Below are 21,485 nucleotides of genomic sequence, written 5' to 3' on the forward strand. Positions count from 1 at the left end.
TTTAGGAGATCTAGAGTTGATTCTCGAGCAGTTCTCTGCCCCTTGCTCACTGTGCGACCTTGAAGCGGCCCCTGACCTCAGGTTCCCCTGCCCGTCAAAGCCGATGAGAGGCCCGGCGTGGGGAGGCTGGCAGGCAGGGTCACTGTCTGTCTGTTCATCTTACCTGAAGACATAGGCGGAATCCGACGAACTCGGGGCCGATTCCGCCAAGGCTCCCTCAGGGGACCCTGTAAAGTTCTGGATGGGACACCCGACACCCGTTGTGCCCACAACCACCAGGAAGGGGTGCGCTTTGTTTTGTGGTCTGGGAGGAGGAAGAGAAGGAGGGACGTCGGGGAGAGGCCCATTTTGCGTTTGTAATTCCTGACGTTCTCCAGGCAACGCGGGCCGCAGCCACCACTCGCACCTTTCCCACGACAACGGAGGCGTGGCGAGCCTCCACCTAGTCCACGAGACGCCGTTACCACGGCGACGGCCCCGTTAGGCGGGGGAGACCAGACCCAGGGGTTTGTGGGGAGGGTGAGTGTGGTTCCTCGTCCTAGCCTATAGCACGGGGCGTGGAAGTGACTCCAGAAGACACTGCCTTTGTGGAGTCTATTAAATATATCGGGGGTAGTCCTCAAGAGTTTCTGGTGCTTCGCGTAGGCTCGCGTTGGGGACCGTGCCGTGCCGGGCACCCCCACCTCCCTCGGTGGTAGAGCCCGGCGGGGCTGCGTGTGCGCGTGCGCGCGGCCGGCGGAGAGGAGGCGCCTGCGGTCGAGGTCGCGGTGGGGGACGCGGCATCTGCTGGGTTCCTAGCGGGAGGTCGGGGGGTTCTCTTGGAACCTCAGCTTCCGGGGCACGTCAGGTACGTCTCCGAGCCCGGCGTCGCCCGAGGGCCCGAGAAGGGTTGGGACACCCGGGCGTTCCCCAGGGTACCCAGGGCCTCCCCGCAGCTAGGGCAGCCGGAGGGCGCGGAGCAGGGGGCGGGGGCCGGGTTTACCGCAGGCCCGTCACCTCCTTTATCCAAGTGTGTTTCCTCGTTTGTAAATTGGGGTGGTAATTCCTCTCGTAAGTCAGCTGTGAAGGTGATTAACGAGAGCGTGCGAATGAACGTTTGTTTGCTACCGTTAGTTAACAGCCCTGGGTGGGCGTGTACCTGCGTGGTTTATACTTGGTTGGCTCTGAACTCTTTGAGAGTCCGATGAAAGCGAGAGACCGCTTCCTCACCTTCTTGTTAGATTAAAATAAGATAATGTATATTATGGCCCATTGCAAACTGTAAAGCGTTGCACAGTGTTGAAGTGATTATTATCATCAGCGCAGAGGAGTAGACCTTATTTGAAGCCCAATTCCACCGCCTTCCCACGGCGTGATTGGGAGCAAGTTACTTAACTTCTCTAAGCCTCAGTTTTCTGATCTGTAGACGGGAACAAACTACTTGATCTACTTCTGCCAGGGTTGTTGTGAGCATCAAATGCCACAGTTTTTTAAAAACACTGAAGCACAAAACAGTCTGTGAGTGGGTACTACTGTTATCCTTGGGGCCCAGGGAAGGTAAGTTGCAGGGTCCCACTGGGGTTGAGAAGCAGAGCAATGGTTGGAACCTAGAAGCTCTCCTTTGTGCTGAGCCCTTTCTCTCCAGCGAGTTTCACTGGAAAGAAGGCTTCCTTGGGCCAAGGGTACAGCTGGGACCTCTTGGTCCACACTAATATTCTAGGATCCCAGGATCTCAGCCAGAGTTGTTTGTAGATGAGTGGATCTGACTTAAAAGCTAGTCCAGACCCTTCCTTTTCCTCATCTGTAATATATTGGTGACGGTGCTTGGCTTAAGTGTTGTGAGAATGAGTGCGGTCATGCGTGAAGTGCCCTTGTTAAAACCTGGAGAAATAAAGTTACTTGGCCAGGGTTTAGCAGGCAACTGAGGGGCAGATCCAGGCCTAGAACTTGGTCTGTTGTGTCCAGGTGATATGCTCAGGCTTAGTGCTCTTAGCACCACTGTGGGCTTTGCAAGAACAACTTGGCTTATTTTTCCTTCTTCAAATGTCTCCAGATCTTGGAGGGGCAGGGACTGCTTTTCATCTGTTTTTTTGTTCATTTGTTTGGTTTGTTTTTTCATAAGTAATATATGGATATATTATCATTGTAATAATTTATTAAATACAGAAATATATTTCTTTAACTTTATATTGTAACATGAAATTGCCACTATTAGGCTGTTTTTTTTTTTTAACCTTTAAAATGGCAAATTCAGGGAATTCCCTGGTGGTCCAGTGGTTAGGACTCGGTGCTCTCACTGCCAGGGGCCCAGGTTCCATCCCTAGTTGGGGAGTTAAGATCCTGCAAGCTGCGCGACTCGGCCAAAAAAAATTAGAATTAAAATTAAAAGTTTTTAAAAATGGCAAATTCAGTTGAGTCAGCCATCCTACTTCCTTTCCCAGATTTAACCACTGTGTGCAGTTTATCCCTCCAAATCTTTTTTATTTAGCGACCTATATTCTCGCTTTTTATTTTCTTTTTGTCTTGTCATGTGAGATTATAGTATACACATTGTTCTGTTGCTTGCTTTTTTTAAAAAATTAATTAATTTATTTATTTTTGGCTGTGTTTGGTCTTCGTTGCGGTGCGCAGACTTCTCATTGCGGTGGCTTCTCGTTGTGGAGCACGGGCTCTAGGCATGTGGGCTCAGTAGTTGTGGCTCTCGGGCTCTGGAGCGCAGCCTCAGCAGTTGTGGTGCACGGGCTTAGTTGCTCCGCGGCACGTGGGATCTTCCTGGAACAGGGCTCGAACCCATGTCCCCTGCGTTGGCAGGCAGGTTCTTAACCACTGCGCCACCAAGGAAGTCCCTCACTTGCTTTGTTAATGTTAGAGTGGTCCATGTACAGCTGTCTGTCTGTCTTTACTTGCCGTCTAGTACTCCCTTATAAGAATGTGCCACAATGTATTTGGCTACAGCAACCATTGGTAGGCATTTTGGATTGTTTCTTAATTTGTGCTGTTATCAACAATAGAGAACATTTGTGTGAACATGTCCAATTCTTTCTGGAGGAGAGTTTTTAGAAGCAGATTTGCTGCCCAAAAAGTATGCACATGAAAAACTTTGCTAGGTTTTGCCTAATTGAAAAAATGATAGCATCTTATGTTTCCACGAAGAGTAAATGAAAGTATCTTTTTCTCCATACCCTCACCAGCATTGGATATTATTGAGCTCTTAAATTTTGCCAGTGTGATGGATGAAAATGCTTCCTTTTATGATGTACCCCATAAGGTTTTTTTTTAATTTTTAATTTATCTTTTGATTTTTTAAATTTTAAATTTTTTAATTTAAAAAATTTTTTTACTTTCTAAAATTTAAAAAAATTTTTTCAATTTTTAAATTTTATTTATTAATTTAATTAATTAATTTATTTATTTTTGGCTGCCTTGGGTCTTTATTGCTGCACGCGGGCTTTCTCTAGTTGCGGCAAGCGGCGGCTGCTCTTTGTTGCGGTGCGCAGGCTTCTCATTGCGGTGGCTTCTCTTGTTGCGGAGCACGGGCTCTAGGCACACGGGCTTCAGTAGTTGCAGCATGCAGGCTCAGTAGTTGTGGCTTGTGGGCTCTAGAGTGCAGGCTCAGTAGTGGTGGTGCACGGGCTTAGTTGCTCCGCAGCATGTGGGATCTTCCCAGACCAGAGATCGAACCCATGTGCCCTACACTGGCAGGAGGATTCTTAACCAATGTGCCACCAGGGAAGTCCCCCCCACAAGTTATTAATACGAGGATAATTTGATACACATCTTTAGCCAGCTGACCATGGCTGTGGACCTTGGGAAAATTGGATAACTTCTCCGAGCCCTAGTTTTCTCATCTCTGATATGGACAGGAAAATTACCTTATGGGGTTACTACAAGGAATAAAAGAAATTTATGAAGTGTGCCCAGCATTGTGTCCAAACCCTAGTGGATACGCAGGAAGTGATATTAGTTAGTTTTTGTTGTGACCTTTTCTTTTTTGAGTTAAAAATCTTTCTTCCTGGGGCTTCCCTGGTGGCGCAGTGGTTAAGAATCTGCCTGCCAATGCAAAGGACACAGATTCGAGCCCTGGCCCGGGAAGATCCCACATGCCGCGGAGCAACTAAGCCTGTGTGCCACAACTACTGAGCCTGAGGTCTAGGTCTAGAGCCCACAAGCCACAACTACTGAGCCCACATGCCACAACTACTGAAGCCTGCGTGCCTAGAGCCCGTGCTCCGCAACAAGAGAAGCCGTGACAATGAGAACCCTGCACACCGCAACAAAGAGTAGCCCCCGCTCACCGCAACTAGAGAAAGCCCATGCACAGCAATGAAGACCCAACACAGCTAAAAATAAATAAATAAATAAATTTTTTAAAAAAATCTTTCTTCCTGGATATTCCCATTTCATTCCTGTTCTGCCCTCTGTAGACATAAGATTAATTGTCTTCCCTCTTCCACCCTTTTTCTTTTTTCCAGCAGAAACAATGCCAGGGGCTTCCACTGTGTTTTGGATGACATGGTAGCACAGCTTCAAATTCCCTCATCATCTTAGTTCTCAGTGCTGTCCCGTCCACCACCAAGCTGGAATCATTCTGGTTTGTCCAAGTCCTAAAGTGTTGTGCCCCAGCCCAAATGCCATCTTCCAGGTTGTGGGTCTACCGCTGTTTGTTTGTGGGTTTTTTTTGGAATTTTATTTAATTTATTTTTTTATACAGCAGGTTCTTATTAGTCATCAGTTTTATACACATCAGTGTATACATGTCAGTCCCAATCGCTCAATTCATCACACCACCACCCCCACCCCCCCGCCGCTTTCCCCCCTTGGTGTCCATACGTTTATTCTCTACATGTGTCTCAATTTCTGCCCTGCAAACTGGTTCATCTGTACCATTTTTCTAGGTTCCACATATATGCGTTAATATACGATATTTGTTTTTCTCTCTCTGACTTTCTTCACTCTGTATGACAGTCTCTAGATCCATCCACGTCTCAACAAATGGCCCAATTTCGTTCCTTTTTATGGCTGAGTAATATTCCATCGTATATATGTACCACCTCTTCTTTATCCATTCATCTGTCGATGGGCATTTAGGTTGCTTCCATGACCTGGCTATTGTAAATAGTGCTGCAATGAACATTGGGGTGCATGTGTCTTTTTGAATTATGGTTTTCTCTGGGTATATGCCCAGTAGTGGGATTGCTGGATCATATGGTAATTTTATTTTTAGTTTTTTAAGGAACCTTGATACTGTTCTCCATAGTGGCTGTAGCAATTTACATTCCCACCAACAGTGCAAGAGGGTTCCCTTTTCTCCACACCCTCTCCAGCATTTGTTGTTTGTAGATTTTCTGATGATGCCCGTTCTAACTGGTGTGAGGTGGTACCTCATTGTAGTTTCGATTTGCATTTCTCTAATAATTAGTGATGTTGAGCAGCTTTTCATGTGCTTCTTGGCCATCTGTATGACTTCTTTGGAGAAATGTCTATTTAGGTCTTCTGCCCATTTTTGGATGGGGTTGTTTGTTTTTTTTAATACTGAGCTGCATGAGCTGCTTATATATTTTGGAGATTAATCCTTTGTCCGTTGATTCGTTTGCAAATATTTTCTCCCATTCTGAGGGTTGTCTTTTCGTCTTGTTTATGGTTTCCTTTGCTGTGCAAAAGCTTTTAAGTTTCATTAGATCCCATTTGTTTATTTTTGTTTTTATTTCCATTACTCTAGGAGGTGGATCAAAAAAGATCTTTCTGTGATTTATGTCAAAGAGTGTTCTTCCTATATTTTCCTCTGAGACTTTTATAGTGTCCGGTCTTACATTTAGGTCTCGAATCCATTTTGAGTTTATTTTTGTGTATGGTGTTAGGGAGTGTTCTAATTTCATTCTTTTACATGTAGCTGTCCAGTTTTCCCAGCACCACTTATTGAAGAGACGGTCTTTTCTCCTTTGTATATCCTTGCCTCCTTTGTCATAGATTAGTTAACCATAGGTGCGTGGGTTTATCTCTGGGCTTTCTATCTTGTTCCATTGATCTATGTTTCTGTTTTTGTGCCAGTACCATATTGTCTTGATTACTGTAGCTTTGTAGTATAGTCTGAAGTCCTCCAGCTCCGTTTTTTTCCCTCAAGACTGCTTTGGCTATTCGGGGTCTTTTGTGTCTCCATACAAATTTTAAGATTTTTTGTTCTAGTTCCGTAAAAAATGCCATTGGTAATTTGATAGGGATTGCATTGAATCTGTAGAATGCTTTGGGTGGTATAGTCATTTTCACAATATTGATTCTTCCAATCCAAGAACATGGTATATTTCTCCATCTGTTGGTATCATCTTTAATTTCTTTCATCAGTGTCTTATAGTTTTCTGCATACAGGTCTTTTGTCTCCCTAGGTAGGTTTATTCCTAGGTATTTTATTCTTTTTGTTGCAATGGTAAATGGGAGTGTTTCCTTAATTTCTCTTTTAGATTTTTCATCATTAGTGTATATAGGAATGCAAGAGATTTCTGTGCATTAATTTTGTAAACTGCAACTTTACCAAATTCATTGATTAGCTCTAGTAGTTTTCTGGTGGCATTTTTGGGATTCTGTATGTATAGTGTCATGTCATCTGCAAACAGTGACAGTTTTACTTCTGCTTTTCCAATTTGTATTCCTTTTATTTCTTTTTCTTCTCTGATTGCCATGGCTAGGACTTCCAAAACTATGTTGAATAATAGTGGTGAGAGTGGACATCCTTGTCTTGTTCCTGATCTTAGAGGAAATGCTTTCAGCTTTTCACCATTGAGAATGATGTTTGCTGTGGGTTTGTTGTATATGACCTTTATTATGTTGAGGTAGGTTCCCTCTATGCCCACTTTTTGGAGAGTTTTTATCATAAATGGGTGTTGAATTTTGTCAAAAGCTTTTTCTGCATCTATTGAGGTGATCATATGGTTTTTATTCTTCAATTTGTTAATATGGTGTATCACATTGATTGATTTGCGTGTATTGAAGAATCCTTGCATCCCTGGGATAAATCCCACTTGATCATGGTGTATGATCCTTTTAATGTGTTGTTGGATTCTGTTTGCTAGTATTTTGTTGAGGATTTTTGCATCTATATTCATCAGTGATATTGGTCTGTAATTTTCTTTTTTTGAAGTACCTTTGTCTGGTTTTGGTATCAGGGTGATGGTGACCTCATAGAATGAGTTTGGGAGTGTTCCTTCCTCTGCAATTTTTTGGAAGAGTTTGAGAAGGATGGGTGTTAGCTCTTCTCTAAATGTTTAATAGAATTCACCCGTGAAGCCATCTGGTCCTGGACTTTTGTTTGTTGGAAGATTTTTAATCACAGTTTCAATTTCATTACTTGTGATTGGTCTGTTCATGTTTTCTATTTCTTCCTGGTTCAGTCTTGGAAGGTTCTACCTTTCTAAGAATTTGTCCATTTCTTCCAGGTGGTCCATTTTATTGACATAGAGTTGCTTGAGTAGTCTCTTAGGATGCTTTGTATTTCTGCGGTGTCTGTTGTAACTTCTCCTTTTTCATTTCTGATTTTATTGATTTGAGTCCTCTCCCTCTTTTTCTTGATGAGTCTGGCTAATTGTTTATCAATTTTGTTTATCTTCTGAAAGAACCAGCTTTTAGTTTTATTGATCTTTGCTATTGTTTTCTTTGTTTCTATTTCATTTATTTCTGCTCTGATCTTTCTGATTTCTTTCCTTCTGCTAACTTTGGGCTTTGTTTGCTCTTCTTTCTCTAGTTCCTTTAGGTGTAAGGTTAGATTGTTTATTTGAGATTTTTCTTGTTTCTTGAGGTAGGATTGTATAGCTATAAACTTCCCTCTTAGAATTGCTTTTGCTGCATCCCATAGGTTTTGGATCATCGTGTTTTCATTGTCATTTGTCTCTAGGTATTTTTTGATTTCCTCTTTGATTTCTTCAGTGATCTCTTGGTTATTTAGTAACGTATTGTTTAGCCTCCATGTGTTTGTGTTCTTTACGTTTTTTTCCCTGTAATTCATTTCTAATCTCATAGCGTTGTGGTCAGAAAAGATGCTTGATATGATTTCAATTTTCTTAAATTTACTGAGGCTTGATTTGTGACCCAAGATGTGATATATCCTAGAGAATGTTCCGTGCGCAATTGAGAAGAAAGTGTAATCTGCTGTTTTTGGATGGAATGTCCTTTAAATATCAATTAAATCTACCTGGTCTATTGTGTCATTTAAAGCCTCTGTTTCCTTGTTTATTTTCATTTTGGATGATCCTTCCATTGGTGTATGTGAGGTGTTAAAGTCCCCCACTATTATTGTGTTACTGTCAATTTCCTCTTTTATAGCTGTTAGCAGTTGCCTTATGTATTGAGGTGCTCCTGTGTTGGGTGCATATATACTTATAATTGTTTTATGTTCTTCTTGGATTGATCCCTTGATCATTATGTAGTGTCCTTCCTTGTCTCTTGTAACATTCTTAATTTTAAAGTCTATTTTATCGGATATGAGTATTGCTACTTCAGCTCTCTTCTGATTTCCATTTGCATGGAATATCTTTTTCCATCCCCTCACTTTCAGTCTGTATGTGTCCCTAGGTCTGAAGTGGGTCTCTTGTAGACAGCATATATATGGGTCTTGTTTTTGTATCCATTCAGCAAGCCTGTGTCTTCTGGTTGGAGCATTTAATCCATTCATGTTTAAGATAATTATCTATATGTATCTTCCTATGACCATTTTCTTAATTGTTTTGGGTTTGTTTTTGTAGGTCCTTTTCTTCTCTTGTGTTTCCCACTTAGAGAAGTTCCTTTAGCATTTGTTGTAGAGCTGGTTTGGTGGTGCTGAATTCTCTTAGCTTTTGCTTGTCTGTAAAGCCTTTGATTTCTCCATCGAATCTGAATGAGATCCTTGCCGGGTAGAGTGATCTTGGTTGTAGGTTCTTCCCTTTCATCACTTTAAGTATATCATGCCACTCCCTTCTGGCTTGTAGAGTTTCTGCTGAGAAGTCAGCTGTTAACCTTATGGGAGTTCCCTTGTATGTTATTTGTCATTTTTCCCTTGCTGCTTTCAATAAGTTTTTCTTTGTCTTTAATTTTTGCCAATTTGATTACTATGTGTCTCGGCATGTTTCTCCTTGGGTTTATCCTGTATGGGACTCTCTGCGCTTCCTGGACTTGGGTGGCTATTTCCTTTCCCATGTTAGGGAAGTTTTTGACTATAATCTCTTCAAATATTTTCTCTGGTCCTTTCTCTCTCTCTTCTCCTTCTGGGACCCCTATAATATGAATGTTGTTGCGTTTAACGTTGTCCCAGAGGTCTCTTAGGCTGTCTTCATTTCTTTTCATTCTTTTTTCTTTATTCTCTTCCGCAGCAGTGAATTCCACCATTCTGTCTTCCAGGTCACCTATCCGTTCTTTTGCCTCAGTTATTCTGCTATTGATTCCTTCTAGTATAGTTCTCATTTCAGTTATTGTATTGTTCATCTCTGTTTGTTTGTTTTTTAATTCTTCTAGGTCTTTGTTAAACATTTCTTGCATCTTCTAGATCTTCGCCTCCATTCTTTTTCCAAGGTCCTGGATCATCTTCACTATCATTATTCTGAATTCTTTTTCTGGAAGGTTGCCTATCTCCACTTCATTAAGTTGTTTTTCTGGGGTTTTATCTTGTTCCTTCATCTGGTACATAGCCCTCTGCCTTTTCATCTTGTCTATCTATCTGTGAATATGGCTTTTGTTCCACAGGCTGCAGGATTGTAGTTCTTCTTGCTTCTGCTGTCTGCCCTCTGGTGGATGGGTCTATCTAAGAGGCTTATGCAAGTTTCGTGATGGGAGGGACTGGTGGTGGGTAGAGCTGACTGTTGCTCTGGTGGGTAGAGCTCAGCAAAACTTTAATCTGCTTGACTGCTGATGGGTGGGGCTGCATTCCCTCCCTGTTGGTTGTTTGGCCTGAGGCAACCCAACACTGGAGCCTACCTGGGCTCTTTGGTGGGGCTAATGGCGGACTCTGGGAGGGCTCACGCCAAGGAGTACTTCCCAGAACTTCTGCTGCCAGTGTCCTTGTCCCCACGGTGAGCCACAGCCACCCCCCACATCTGCAAGAGACCCTCCAACACTAGCAGGTAGGTCTGGTTCAGTCTCCCCTGGGGTCACTGCTCCTTCCCCTGGGTCCCGATGCGCACACTACTTTGTGTGTGCCTTCCAAGAGTGGAGTCTCTGTTTCCCCCGGTCCTGTCGAAGTCCTGCAATCAAATCCCACTAGCCTTCAAAGTCTGATTCTCTAGGAATTCCTCCTCCCGTTGCCGGACCCCCAGGTTGGGAAGCCTGACGTGGGGCTCAGAACCTTCACTCCAGTGGGTGGACTTCTGTGGTATAAGTGTTCTCCAGTCTGTGAGTCACCCACCCAGCAGTTATGGGATTTGATTTTACTGTGATTGCGCACCTCCTACTGTCTCACTGTGGCTTCTCCTCTGTCTTTGGATGTGGAGTATCTTTTTTGGTGAGTTCCAGTGTTTTCCTGTCGATGATTGTCCAGCAGCTAGTTGTGATTCTGGTGTTCTCTCAAGAGGGAGTGAGAGCACGTCCTTCTACTCTGCCATCTTGGTTAAGGGCTCTGTACCACTGTTGGTTTGTTTGTTTTTTAATTTATTTATTTATTTATTTTTGGCTGTGTTGGGTCTTCGTTTCTGTGCGAGGGCTTTCTCTAGTTGCAGCAAGCGGGGGCCAAGCTTCATCATTGTGCGTGGGCCTCTCACTATCGCAGCCTCTCTTGTTGTGGAGCCCAGGCTCCAGACGCGCAGGCTCAGTAATTGTGGCTCACGGGCTTAGTTGCTCCGCGGCATGTGGGATCTTCACAGACCAGGGCTCGAACCCGTGTCCTCTGCATTGGCAGGCAGATTCTCAACCACTGCGCCACCAGGGAAGCCCTCTACCACTGTTTTTAATCACAAACATATACCAGTAAAGCTCTTATGAGCACATACCTCTAAGTGTCTTATTTATTTATTTATAAGTCATATATGCATATATTTTTGTACAGTGTATATATGTATTGTAAAGCTTCCAAAGAAGCTTCTAAACTTTTATCATTAATTTTAGTGGTGTTAATTTCTGCATCACTGAAAACGGCACAGAATTTCTTCTTCATTTTCTCATTTAATATATGTCTTGCTAATTGTGATGAATTCCTACCATGAGTTATCTTTTAATGATAGTTGACATAAAACCTTGTTGCAGATAGTCTTGAGAAATTCCCTGTTTTTTTGGCCAACTTCCTATCAGATATGATAAACTCATTACTATTTCTATCTCATAATGTGGTGAAGGAAGATTTTTATACCTGGGAGTAGGAAAAGGGAGAGCTCTGGTACTTTCTTTTTGCTCACCTGTGCTTTCATTATTGTTATCATCAGTCTGCAATTTCTTAGAGGGAATCCTTTTAAGCTATTTGTGTATTACACATTAAAATTGTGTAATACATGGGAAGAAATGAACTGTGACCCTGCCCCACACCACATACAAAAGTTAATTGCAGATGAGTCATAGTCCTAAATGTGAAAGCCGAAAGAGAAAATTTCCAAAAGTTAATATATGAAAATATCATGACCTTACAGTAGGCATAAATTTCTTAAATAGGACACAAAAACACTAATCATTAAAAAAATTTTTTGATAAGTTAGATCATATTAAAATTAAGAACTTCTTTAATCAAAAAGGAACCAATAGGACTTCCCTGGTGGTGCAGTGGTTAAGAATCCACCTGCTAATGCAGGGGACACAGGTTCGAGCCCTGGTCCGGGAAGATCCTACATGCTGCAGAGCAACTAAGCCCGTGCACCACAACTACTGAGCCTGCTTTCTAGAGCCCGTGAGCCACAGCTGCTGAGCCCTCGTGCCACAGCTACTGAAACCCATGCGCCTAGAGCCCGCGCTCCGCAACAAGAGAAGCCACTGCAATGAGAAGCCCGTGCACCACAACGAAGAGTAGCCCCCGCTCCCTGCAACTAGAGAAAGCCCACGCGCAGCAACGAAGACCCAATGCAGCCAAAAATAAATAAATAAAATTTTAAGAAAAACGAAGAAAACTTAAAAAGAAACCAATAAAAAAGCAAAAAGGCAAGTCCCAGAAAAGCCTTCATTTCTTGAAAATGGAGTATATGTAGAAGCTGTTACCCTAGCTGTGAGTCTTACCAGTGTTCATGAATAAGTAGGATCACATGCCTTGCCCCAGAGTGTAAATCTGGTGATGCCAATTTGTGACAAAACTTAAGACAGGCCAGTTAGGCACTTGCCTGTGGTTAACGTGAACTGTAGAGACACACAGACCTGCGTTCTAATACTCGCTCACACTTAGGACCTTAGTCTTTCTAAACATCATCTGTCAAATAGGTATAGGAAGAGGTACTAAACAGAGAGTGGTTGTGAGGCCTGAGATACTGCCAAGGTTTTGGCACTATGCCTAGCACATAGTGAGCACTCAGCACATGGAAGCTGAGGATTGTTACCCAGGATTGTTAATGGCCACATGATAAGATGTGTGTTTTCATGATTCCAGGACAGGGGTGCAAGGTCACTGACCCAACTCTTTGTATCCCTGACTTTTTCTGACCCTAGGAGAAGGGAGCATTGACCTTTCCTTCATCAGGCCAAAGATGCCTCTCTTTGGGAGTACATTCAGTCCGAAGAAGACGCCCCCTCGGAAGTCTGCGTCTCTCTCCAACCTGCATAATGTGAGTGTCAGCACGGGGCTCAACCTGGTGTGCAGCGTGACTGGAGCATTGAGCCTGGTTTCTTATGGAAAGTGTGGTCCTCCAGAGGTATCCTCGTGGGAGGGCATCCTTTTAATTCATATTATTGCTATTGCTGAAAACATTTTTTAACTCCTTTTTGGGAATTATTGTCAGAGCTTGTTGAAGAACCTTAAAAGATAGTCGTCCTCATTATGATTTGGGGACCAAATGATGTTTTCCAATTTGACTTCACTTTACTCCCAAGACTTGTCCAGGAATCAGTTTTAGTCCTGTCTAAGAATCAAATTTATTCTCAAAGGATGATGTTTTGCTATCATTAAGAACATTCAAAAGGATATATCGGGGCTTCCCTGGTGGCGCAGTGGTTGAGAATCTGCCTGCCAATGCAGGGGACACGGGTTCGAGCCCTGGTCTGGGAAGATCCCACATGCCGTGGAGCGACTGGGCCCGTGAGCCACAATTGCTGAGCTTGCGCATCTGGAGCCTGTGCTCCGCAACAAGAGAGGCCGCGATGGTGAGAGGGCCGCGCACCGCGATGAAGAGTGGCCCCCGCTTGCCGCAACCAGAGAAAGCCCTCGCACAGAAACGAAGACCCAACACAGCCATAAATAAATAAATAAATAAATAAAATTAAAAAAAAAAAAAAAAAGGATATATCACAGCTCCAAAGACAGTTTCTGAGCTCCTTGAGGGCAGAGGGGTTGCATTCATTTCTGTATATCCAGTACCAGTCCTGGTGCAGAGTGGGCGCTCAGTGAGCTGTAGAAACACTGAAAAACACATTAAAGAACAGCTACTACTACTCATTGGGCCTTAGCATTTTATGCCTTTTCCAGGACATACGTAGCTCCATAAGAAACAAATGATAGCTCGGGCTTATTACATTTAAAAAGAACTTTTCACTTTATTAAAAATTTACAGTAGGATTTCTTAAACTGGTAAGTGCCGTGTAGATACGAAATAATTCAGTTTGCAAATTTCAGCATATATAGCTTTTCCAGAAAATATCTATGGTATAAAGCTGTACGTTTCTTCTCTCTTATAGTTTAAAAGTTTTGGGGATACCTTATTTAATTTTCTGACTTTAAAAAAATTACTAAATGTGCTGGGTAAGGATTATAGAGAAGAAATGAGTTGTTGGGATCGTACCGTTAGCAGGAGAGGTGCTGGGCCTAGAGCCCCTGTGCTCCGGCCTCCCGAAGCCAGCATGCGCGTCTCCCCCACAGTTGGATCGGTCGACCCGGGAGGTGGAGCTGGGCCTTGACTATGGAACGCCCACCATGAACCTGGCCGGGCAGAGCCTGAAGTTTGAAAACGGCCAGTGGATAGCAGGTGGGCTGCATTTCCTACCATTTTGCCCAGCAAGATGGTGGAAGGAAACCGCCCTTGTGACTGCTGCTTGTGTCCTTCCACCAGAGACAGGGATTAGCGGAGGCGTGGACCGGAGGGAGGCCCAGCGCCTCCGGAGGCGGAACCAGCAGCTGGAGGAAGAGAACAATCTCTTGCGGCTGAAGGTGGACATCCTGCTGGACATGGTGAGGAGGGTGGGGGGGAGGGAAGCCTTGGCTGTCCTTGGGCAGGTCCACTGCGAGTGCTTTCAGCCAGCCCACACCTCTCGAGTGCCAGTTTGCTCAGGTACATTGCTGTGAATCCAAAGATGCAAAACCAAATCAGACGCAGTCCCCACCCTCCAGGGCTCCCAGTCTAGTGGGGAGATAGACAGTAAACATAGTGACAGTGCCTCATGGTAAGGGCAGTGATTAGAGTCTGTCCGGGGCCTGGCATCCACACATGGGAGAGAGAGATTCCTTCTGTCCAGTCAGGAGGATATTGCAGGGGAAGGGATATTTGAGCTGAATGTGGAAAGATAAAGGTGGGAATGGAGGCTGGGATGAAGGCATTCAGGAAGAAGGACAGCCTGCTCCTGGCTGGACAAGGTCCTGCACCACGCAGCCATTAGTCAGTGCCCCGCGCAGACCTGCCGAGGGGCACTCTCTGCGTTGGCATCGGTTTCCTGTGGCTTTAAAAAACCCAACAACCTGTTGAGCCTAGGGGTGTGTGTGACGGTTGGTTGAGAGGCAGGAGAGCACACACTGCAGTGGTTAAGAGCATGTGTCTAGAGCTAAACTGCCCAGGTCCCTGGCCCAGCTCCACCACTGGCTATGTGACTTCAGGCAAGTTACTTAACTGCTCTGTATCTGTAAGAAACGTAGTATCTTCAGCAATAAAATGGGCACGATAGTAGGATCTGCCTCATTAGTGAGTTAATAATATAAGCAAAGCTCTTGGAATAAATAGTGTCTTGCTCAGGAAGTGCAGCTCTTCTGTTTCACAGTAAGCTGACCTCTGGAGTTTGTATCTCTCCATCCCTGCCTGGAGTGTCTTCCACCCTCTCCTCTAAAGGCCACTGAAGGATTCTGATGCGGGAAGTGGCATGCTTTTTTAAACATTTTTATGTGAGCCACGACTCAAAAGCAACTTAGACCTTAGTCCTTTAACCTTAAAATCACCAGTATTTGCCTTTTTCATCCCCTGAAGCCTGGTGTCCTTCGTGCAGTGAGTGCCACACAATCCTAGGTGATCAAAAATGTTGATAGAATGGATGGTGAATGTTCTTCAAGTGCTTGAGGCCCTGGGTCATCAGGAGGTTACTTTCTGCCCAGTTACCAAGGGGTTCCCGTCGTGGAGGCTGCCGGCAGCGTTAAGGGAAATGCCGTGGGGCTTCTCCCAGCGCGCAGGGCTGGCCTTGCCAACCTGAAACGTAGCCCAGAAACGTCCTCCTTTATAACGGTTTGCTGCTCTACTTCCAGCTCTCTGAGACCACCGCCGAATCCCACTTAATGGAGAAGGAGCTGGATGAACTGAAGAGTGTCAGCCGGCGGAGAAAATGAAGACCCCAAAGACACCTGTTAGGAGCACAGGGGGAAACCCATTCATCAGAAGAGGAGGATGTGGCTGAGGGAATTTTTAACCAAACTAGTGGATTAGGTCCTGGGAGAGTATCATATAATGGGGCCAAAGGCACTGGCCCCCTTAGGTCGACAGTAGGAAGGTGACAGCGTAGTGGATTCCAGGCCAGTCCTGTGCTTCACAGCATAAGGAGGCCTCTTCAGGGAGGTCTGGGGTGACGGAGGCCTTTGGGTGTTCTCCAGTCACTTAACACACAAATGCCCGCAGCCCAGGCTCACCCTCGTCGGACGGAGTTCGTCGTATCATCCCCTCACACTGTTGTGTGTGGTGTGGCATCAGGTGTACAGAGCCTTGTTGTTAGGGCTCTCAGATAAGGAGCTCTCCTGGTTCTCTGCCCTTCAGGCCACTCTCTCCCTCCTTTAAAGTATACGCGTTCCCCAAATCCACAGCCTCCTCTGGCTTCAGCTTCTCAGCAGCAAGCACCGACCTCCCACGGCAACACTATATTTTTGTGCTACTTTCCTGTTTACCGTACTTTTTTAAATTAAATGATGTTCTGTAATCTCTCTCTGGCCGAAGTGACTGAAAAAAGTAACATCAGTTCTTGAAGAAGTAAATAATGGAGGCTGGGTTCTAAGCTTCCGATGCTCCATCCAAAGACAGAACTTTTAGGTTGTGGGGGAAGGTCACCGCGGCAGGAGAAGCATTCCAGCTTCCTGGGCGTTGGCAGAGGCTGATCTGGAACAGAGCGGTCTCTCTGCTCAGATTCCCCTGCCTTCCTCTTTCGGGGTGTTGGAACTAGCCTGGACCTGGCAGGGACCGAGTGGTTGGGATGGGGGGCTGCTCTCCCGGAGTGGGAATATGTGTCTTCCAGTGAGCTGGGCTTCTCTGCTGGGGGAGGGAGCCAGCCAAAGGCAGTAAGAGGGAGTCGAGCTTCCAAAGTCAAGGGGGGAGGCACTGAGGGTGGGGGTCACAGAGCCCAGGCTCTAGACCAGGGATGGCTACTAAGGTCAGAACACCTGTCACCCACCTGGATGGGGCTCAGGATGGTGCTCACACTCTCATTTCCTCCTCCGCTCAGCCCTGTGGAGCAGGGCCTGTCAGGCAGCATGCCTACTGGCAGATAAGGAACCAAACCCCAGGAGGTTCAGAAATTGGTCTAGGATCGGACAGCGGAAGTGTGGGAGCCTGCTGATTCCCAGCCCACAGTGAAAGAGGGGAGCTGGGTGGGGGGCTGCCTCAAATGGAGGCTGCTGTGCATAGACCATCCTCAGGGCCAGCTCCATGGCGCATGGATAGAGAAGCACGATCTGTAGCCCCAGCCCATAACCTTCCTTCCTGATAATAGGCGAGACTAATTCAGAAGACTTTGGAAAAGGATGTTATATGAGGGTGTAAATCTTCAGGTGCAGTTGATAGGCGCAATTGAGAGTCTGCCTATTCCTAGACCAGTATCATTAGCAACCATTTACCCTGCACCCTGGATACCAGACATCTGTAGACAGTCCCCCTGACTTATGATGGTTCAACTTACAATTTTTCGACTTTATGGTGGTACAAAAGTGATACGCATTTAGTATAAACTGTACTTCGAATTTTGAATTTTGATAGTTTTCCGGGCTAGCAAAATGCAATACGATGCTCGTGATGCGAGGCAGTGGCAGTGAGCTGCAGCTCCCCATCAGCACGCAGTCACGAGGATGAACAATTCACACGCTTAAAACCAGTCTGGACCCAGACAACCACTCTGTTTTTCATTTCAGTACAGTATCCGAAAAATTACATGAGATATCCAACACTTTTTGTAAAATAGGCTTCGTGTTAGATGATTTTGCCCGCCTGTAGGCTAATGTTTAAGTGTTCTGAGCACATGTAAGTTGGCTAAGCTACGATGTCTGGTAGGTTAGGGGTATTAACATGCATTTGTGACTTACGTTTTCAACTTATGATGGGTTTATTGGGACATAAACCAAAGAAGGGCTATATTTCTAATTCTCATGAGAATTTTTCAAGTTTGTTATCGTCATCCCCTGCTTTTAGATGAAGAAACAAGCCCAGCAAGGTGATACAGCTGGGAGGGAAGGAGCTAGGACTGAAACCTTTGGAGTCAGGAGGGGCACGTTTGGTTGTCATAGTGACGTGGGTCCTGGTCCCCTCCGCACCACCACTGGCACCTGAGGGGGCTGCAGCCACGTGGGACACCTCCGCAGTGAAGAAGGACTTGTATTTGGGGTGATGAGGGAAGCAAGCCATTGGTGAGTTTCAGCAGAAGAATGCTATGATTGACTTTAAAAAAAAAAAAGATCCCTCTGGCTTCTGTGTGGTCAGAACAGACTGAAGAGCACAAGGCTGGGACCAGGGAAGTGGCAGTAGAGGAGGTGAAGTGGTCAAATTCTAGGCAGGAATTGAAGGTGGAGCCCACCATCAAATTGTAAGTTTGCTGATGGATGTGGTGTGTTAGCTGAGTCAAGGATAATCCTATTAATGAAAATCTGTAAGAAATGGGAAAAAGAATCAGCTATATGTCACCACCCTAACCCTTGTTGGTTTTCTTCCCCGCACTGAAATGCTACATACTTTCAGTAATTCCCTGGCGGTCCAGTGGTTAGGACTCTGCGCTTTCACTGCTGAGGACCCAGGTTCAATCCCTGGCCAAGGAGCTAAGATCCTGAAAGCTGGGCAGTGTGGCCCAAAAAAAAAAGAAAAAAAAAATGCTACATACTTTAAAGATTTACCTTTTTGTCCGATACATCTATTAGGTTCTGGCTAAAATACTTCCTCCTCAAAGCCTTTATTGACCAAGTCTACTACTTCTGGGGGCACCCAAGTAAATAGTGCTGTCTACTTTACATTATCATTTGTAATCACTACAACGGTTTTGTAAATTTCTGAGCTGAGTGTCAGATTAGGGAAGAACTGTTACTGAAGAGCTGAGATGGAAAGTTCTGCGGGTGTGAGGGAGGGAGTGCAAAAAATCAGAGGAAATCTTACAGTTTGAGGCTTAACAAGGGGATCCATATGCACAATTGTACAGATATGGGCTAATGTGTTTGTTTTATTGTGGGGGAGTACTTATAGCTTTTGTAAAATTCTCAAAGGGATCTACGCCCCACACGGAAGCGAACTGAATTAGGAACTACTATACTACCAGTTTCACGTTCTGACAAGACAGGAACAGGAAAGGTGGAGACCATGAACTTGAGGGATAGGGAATGAGAGGAGCTAGGGTGTGGGTTTCCAGAACACCTCGTCACCATCCAGCTGGCAGAGTCAGCTTTGTGCCCAGCATGGGACATTACCATTTACTTGATGGCACCCTCACTTGTGCCTCGATTGAGGGCCCTGGGCTGGCATCGGTCTTACCATATGTCTTCTTTGCTGCCACTGAGCATTTCCCCTTGAAACCTTCAGTGAAGGTTTTCCTCCTTCATCTCCAGCAGCTCCTCCTCGAATCTCTTGGATTGGGGGAAGAAGGTGCCCCTCCCCACCCCTGACCTTTTTTGGGGGATAGTTGTTCTGTTTTTCTTGTTGTTATTACTCTGATTTTTTTTTGCTTTTAATTAAATTGTTTTATGTGGCAAAACGCATAACATAAAATTTACCATCTTAACTATTTTAAAGCATACAGTTAAGTAATATTAGTACATTCATTCTGTTGTACAGCCATCACCACCACCCATCTCCATAACTGTTCATCTTGTAAAACTGAAGCTGTTGTATACCCATCAAAAACTAACTCCCCATCTCCTCCTCCCTGCCAGCCCCTGGCAACCACCATTCTACTTTCTGTCTATGATTTTGACTAAGTACCCCCTGACCTGTCTGATTCCACAGGGCTCTGTCTTTCTCACTTTGCCTTTTCTAGATCATCACATCTATTCCTAAGGTTTGAATGCTCTGCATGACATGATTCCCAATATTTTTTCTAATCCTTTGACAATTTCATAAATATTGAAAGAGCTCTTTCAGCCTTAAACATAGATTTTTTTAAAAATCATGTACTGTTTGTGAATATAAACAAAATTAATTTGTCAAAGTTTTCCAAAAACTTCTTCATATTAGCATTGTGACTTTCCACTTAGAGTTGTCGATGGAAAAAAAAAAAAAAAGATTAATCAGTCGATCTAAGAAAGAAATGGAGGCTTTTATTTGAGCCAAATTGAGGATTATAACCTGGAGAAAGCCTCTCAGAAAGCTCTGAGAATTTTTCCATCTGTTAGAGGTCAAAGCACAGTTATATAAGTTTTTGAGACAGAGTGCTATATGTTAAATGACGTATTATTGACAGTTTACACAATCCAGATCTATGTGTACACAGGGAGTAGTGGGTCATGGGTCATCATGGCCTTTTACAAGAAGGAAGGTTATCTCCTAAGGAGGTCTGGTTAATGCAGGTGCACAATACACACTAAAGGGAAGGGAGGAGGCCCAAACAGGCAAAGAAAGATTTTATGTTTAAATTTTTCTTGTCTTGCCATAAAATATGAATTTTATTTCATCAGAGTCAATGATGTCTGTAGTTTCCACATAAGACTGCCTTCTCTACCCTTCAAGAGTGTTGGTCTTCCAGCATTTCTTAAAAGAGCCCATAAGAGAATCAAAAGCCATTGGCATTTGATTGCCCTTGCATTTATGTAAAGCTAGCCTGTTACTGAACTCAGGTTCAGCTGCTCACTGCTCGAAAGCCAATACTCAGACAAGTGTTGGTTGGAAAAGAAAGGTTGCTTTATTCAGGAGGTCAGCAACCTGGGGAGAAGGCAGACTCATGTCCAAAAACCAACTCCAAAGATTCTGGGAGAATCATTTGGGGAGAGGGTCAGAGTCTTCCTTATCTTCCACTGTGTGCAGGCTTTCTTCTGATTGGTTGGTGGTGAGGTAACAGGGCGGTGCTGCAGGAATCTTGCTCTCAGCCTGAGTTTACCATCCTCCACCTGCGTGGGGACCTTAGTTCCTGCAGCAGAACCCAAAGGTTATGTATATCTCTTGAGGAGGAACCAGGATCGCTGCACTGTTTCTTGACTGCTCCTCCTTTGTTTCTGCACTCCCTCCCTTCCCTGATTAGCAACTGTTTGAACCTGCCCTTTGGAACTCAGGGAAGGTCAGGGAAGCTGAAAGAAGCCTGTTTCCTACAAACAAGAAACAGGGACAGGGAAAGGATTTGTACCCGGGAGGGACCCACAGGGTCCTGCTTGGTTTCAAGCCTACTTTAAAAAAAAATTTAAATACATGCAAAAAGTATAATTCATAAGTGTACAGCCCGATGAATTATCCAAAATGGGCATACCCATGTAAACACCACACACGTCAAGAAATAGAACTTTACTAGCACCCCAGAAACTCTCCTGCCTTCCCAAATATTACCTCCTCTTCCTCCTCAAAGGGAATCACTACCTTTCTCACCATACATTGGTTTTGCCTGTCTTTTTTTATCTAATGGAATCAGACAGTAGGCACCCTTTTGTGACATGAAGACTTTTTGTAGTTAGAGCTGCCCTATCCAAAGATAAAGAGGACTGAGGACTCTATCTGGAGAAAGTGCAAACCCCCGCCCGCCCTCCCCGGAGTATGTAAGCACAGGACAAGTCTCTCAAGTATCAGATAAGGATCGGGACTGTCCAATCCTGAGATTCTTCGGTTCCATGGTCAGTTGTCTAAAGAGGTATATCTAATTACCCTTGTATTAATAACTTGTGGGACACATTATAAAAAGAAGCATTTTCATCCATCATAGGAAAATATGGATAATACCTAATGCTGGGGAGGGTGTGGAGAAAAGGACACTTCCATTTACTATTGTGGAAGTATGTGATATAATAATTCCGAGGGCAATTAGCTAATACCTACCAAATTTTTAAATGTTCATACTTTTTGGCCAGCAAACCCACGTCT

At 44.5% G+C, this 21,485-nt stretch overlaps 1 protein-coding gene across 5 annotated transcripts; it reads left to right on the forward strand.

Moving 5' to 3' along the window:
* Positions 1 to 730: 730 nt before the first annotated feature.
* Positions 731 to 16,173, forward strand: CBY1 (chibby family member 1, beta catenin antagonist). 5 transcript variants are annotated; one of them, XM_036866263.1, is made up of 6 exons: positions 743 to 847; positions 4,452 to 4,570; positions 12,550 to 12,665; positions 13,913 to 14,018; positions 14,103 to 14,221; positions 15,497 to 16,173. In XM_036866263.1, the coding sequence occupies exons 3-6, from the start codon at positions 12,588 to 12,590 to the stop codon at positions 15,575 to 15,577; spliced, it is 384 nt and encodes a 127-aa protein (XP_036722158.1). In that variant the 5' UTR covers positions 743 to 847; positions 4,452 to 4,570; positions 12,550 to 12,587; the 3' UTR covers positions 15,578 to 16,173. The 5 variants fall into 5 exon arrangements, with proteins under 5 accessions (XP_036722157.1, XP_036722158.1, XP_036722159.1 ...); XM_036866264.1 differs by having other exon boundaries at positions 4,455 to 4,570; XM_036866262.1 differs by lacking the exon at positions 4,452 to 4,570 and having other exon boundaries at positions 731 to 847; positions 15,497 to 16,172.
* Positions 16,174 to 21,485: the final 5,312 nt, after the last annotated feature.

Source organism: Balaenoptera musculus, chromosome 10, assembly GCF_009873245.2.
Source record: "Balaenoptera musculus isolate JJ_BM4_2016_0621 chromosome 10, mBalMus1.pri.v3, whole genome shotgun sequence".
Taxonomy (NCBI): Eukaryota; Metazoa; Chordata; class Mammalia; order Artiodactyla; family Balaenopteridae; genus Balaenoptera; species Balaenoptera musculus.

Excerpts from the sequence above, each read along its gene's own strand:
- CBY1 (XM_036866262.1), top strand. The coding sequence starts at position 12,588 with ATGCCTCTCTTTGGGAGTACATTCAGTCCGAAGAAGACGCCCCCTCGG. Across the intron at positions 14,019-14,102 it reads AAACGGCCAGTGGATAGCAG|AGACAGGGATTAGCGGAGGC; the intron begins GTGGGCTGCATT and ends TCCTTCCACCAG. Across the intron at positions 14,222-15,496 it reads TGGACATCCTGCTGGACATG|CTCTCTGAGACCACCGCCGA; the intron begins GTGAGGAGGGTG and ends CTCTACTTCCAG.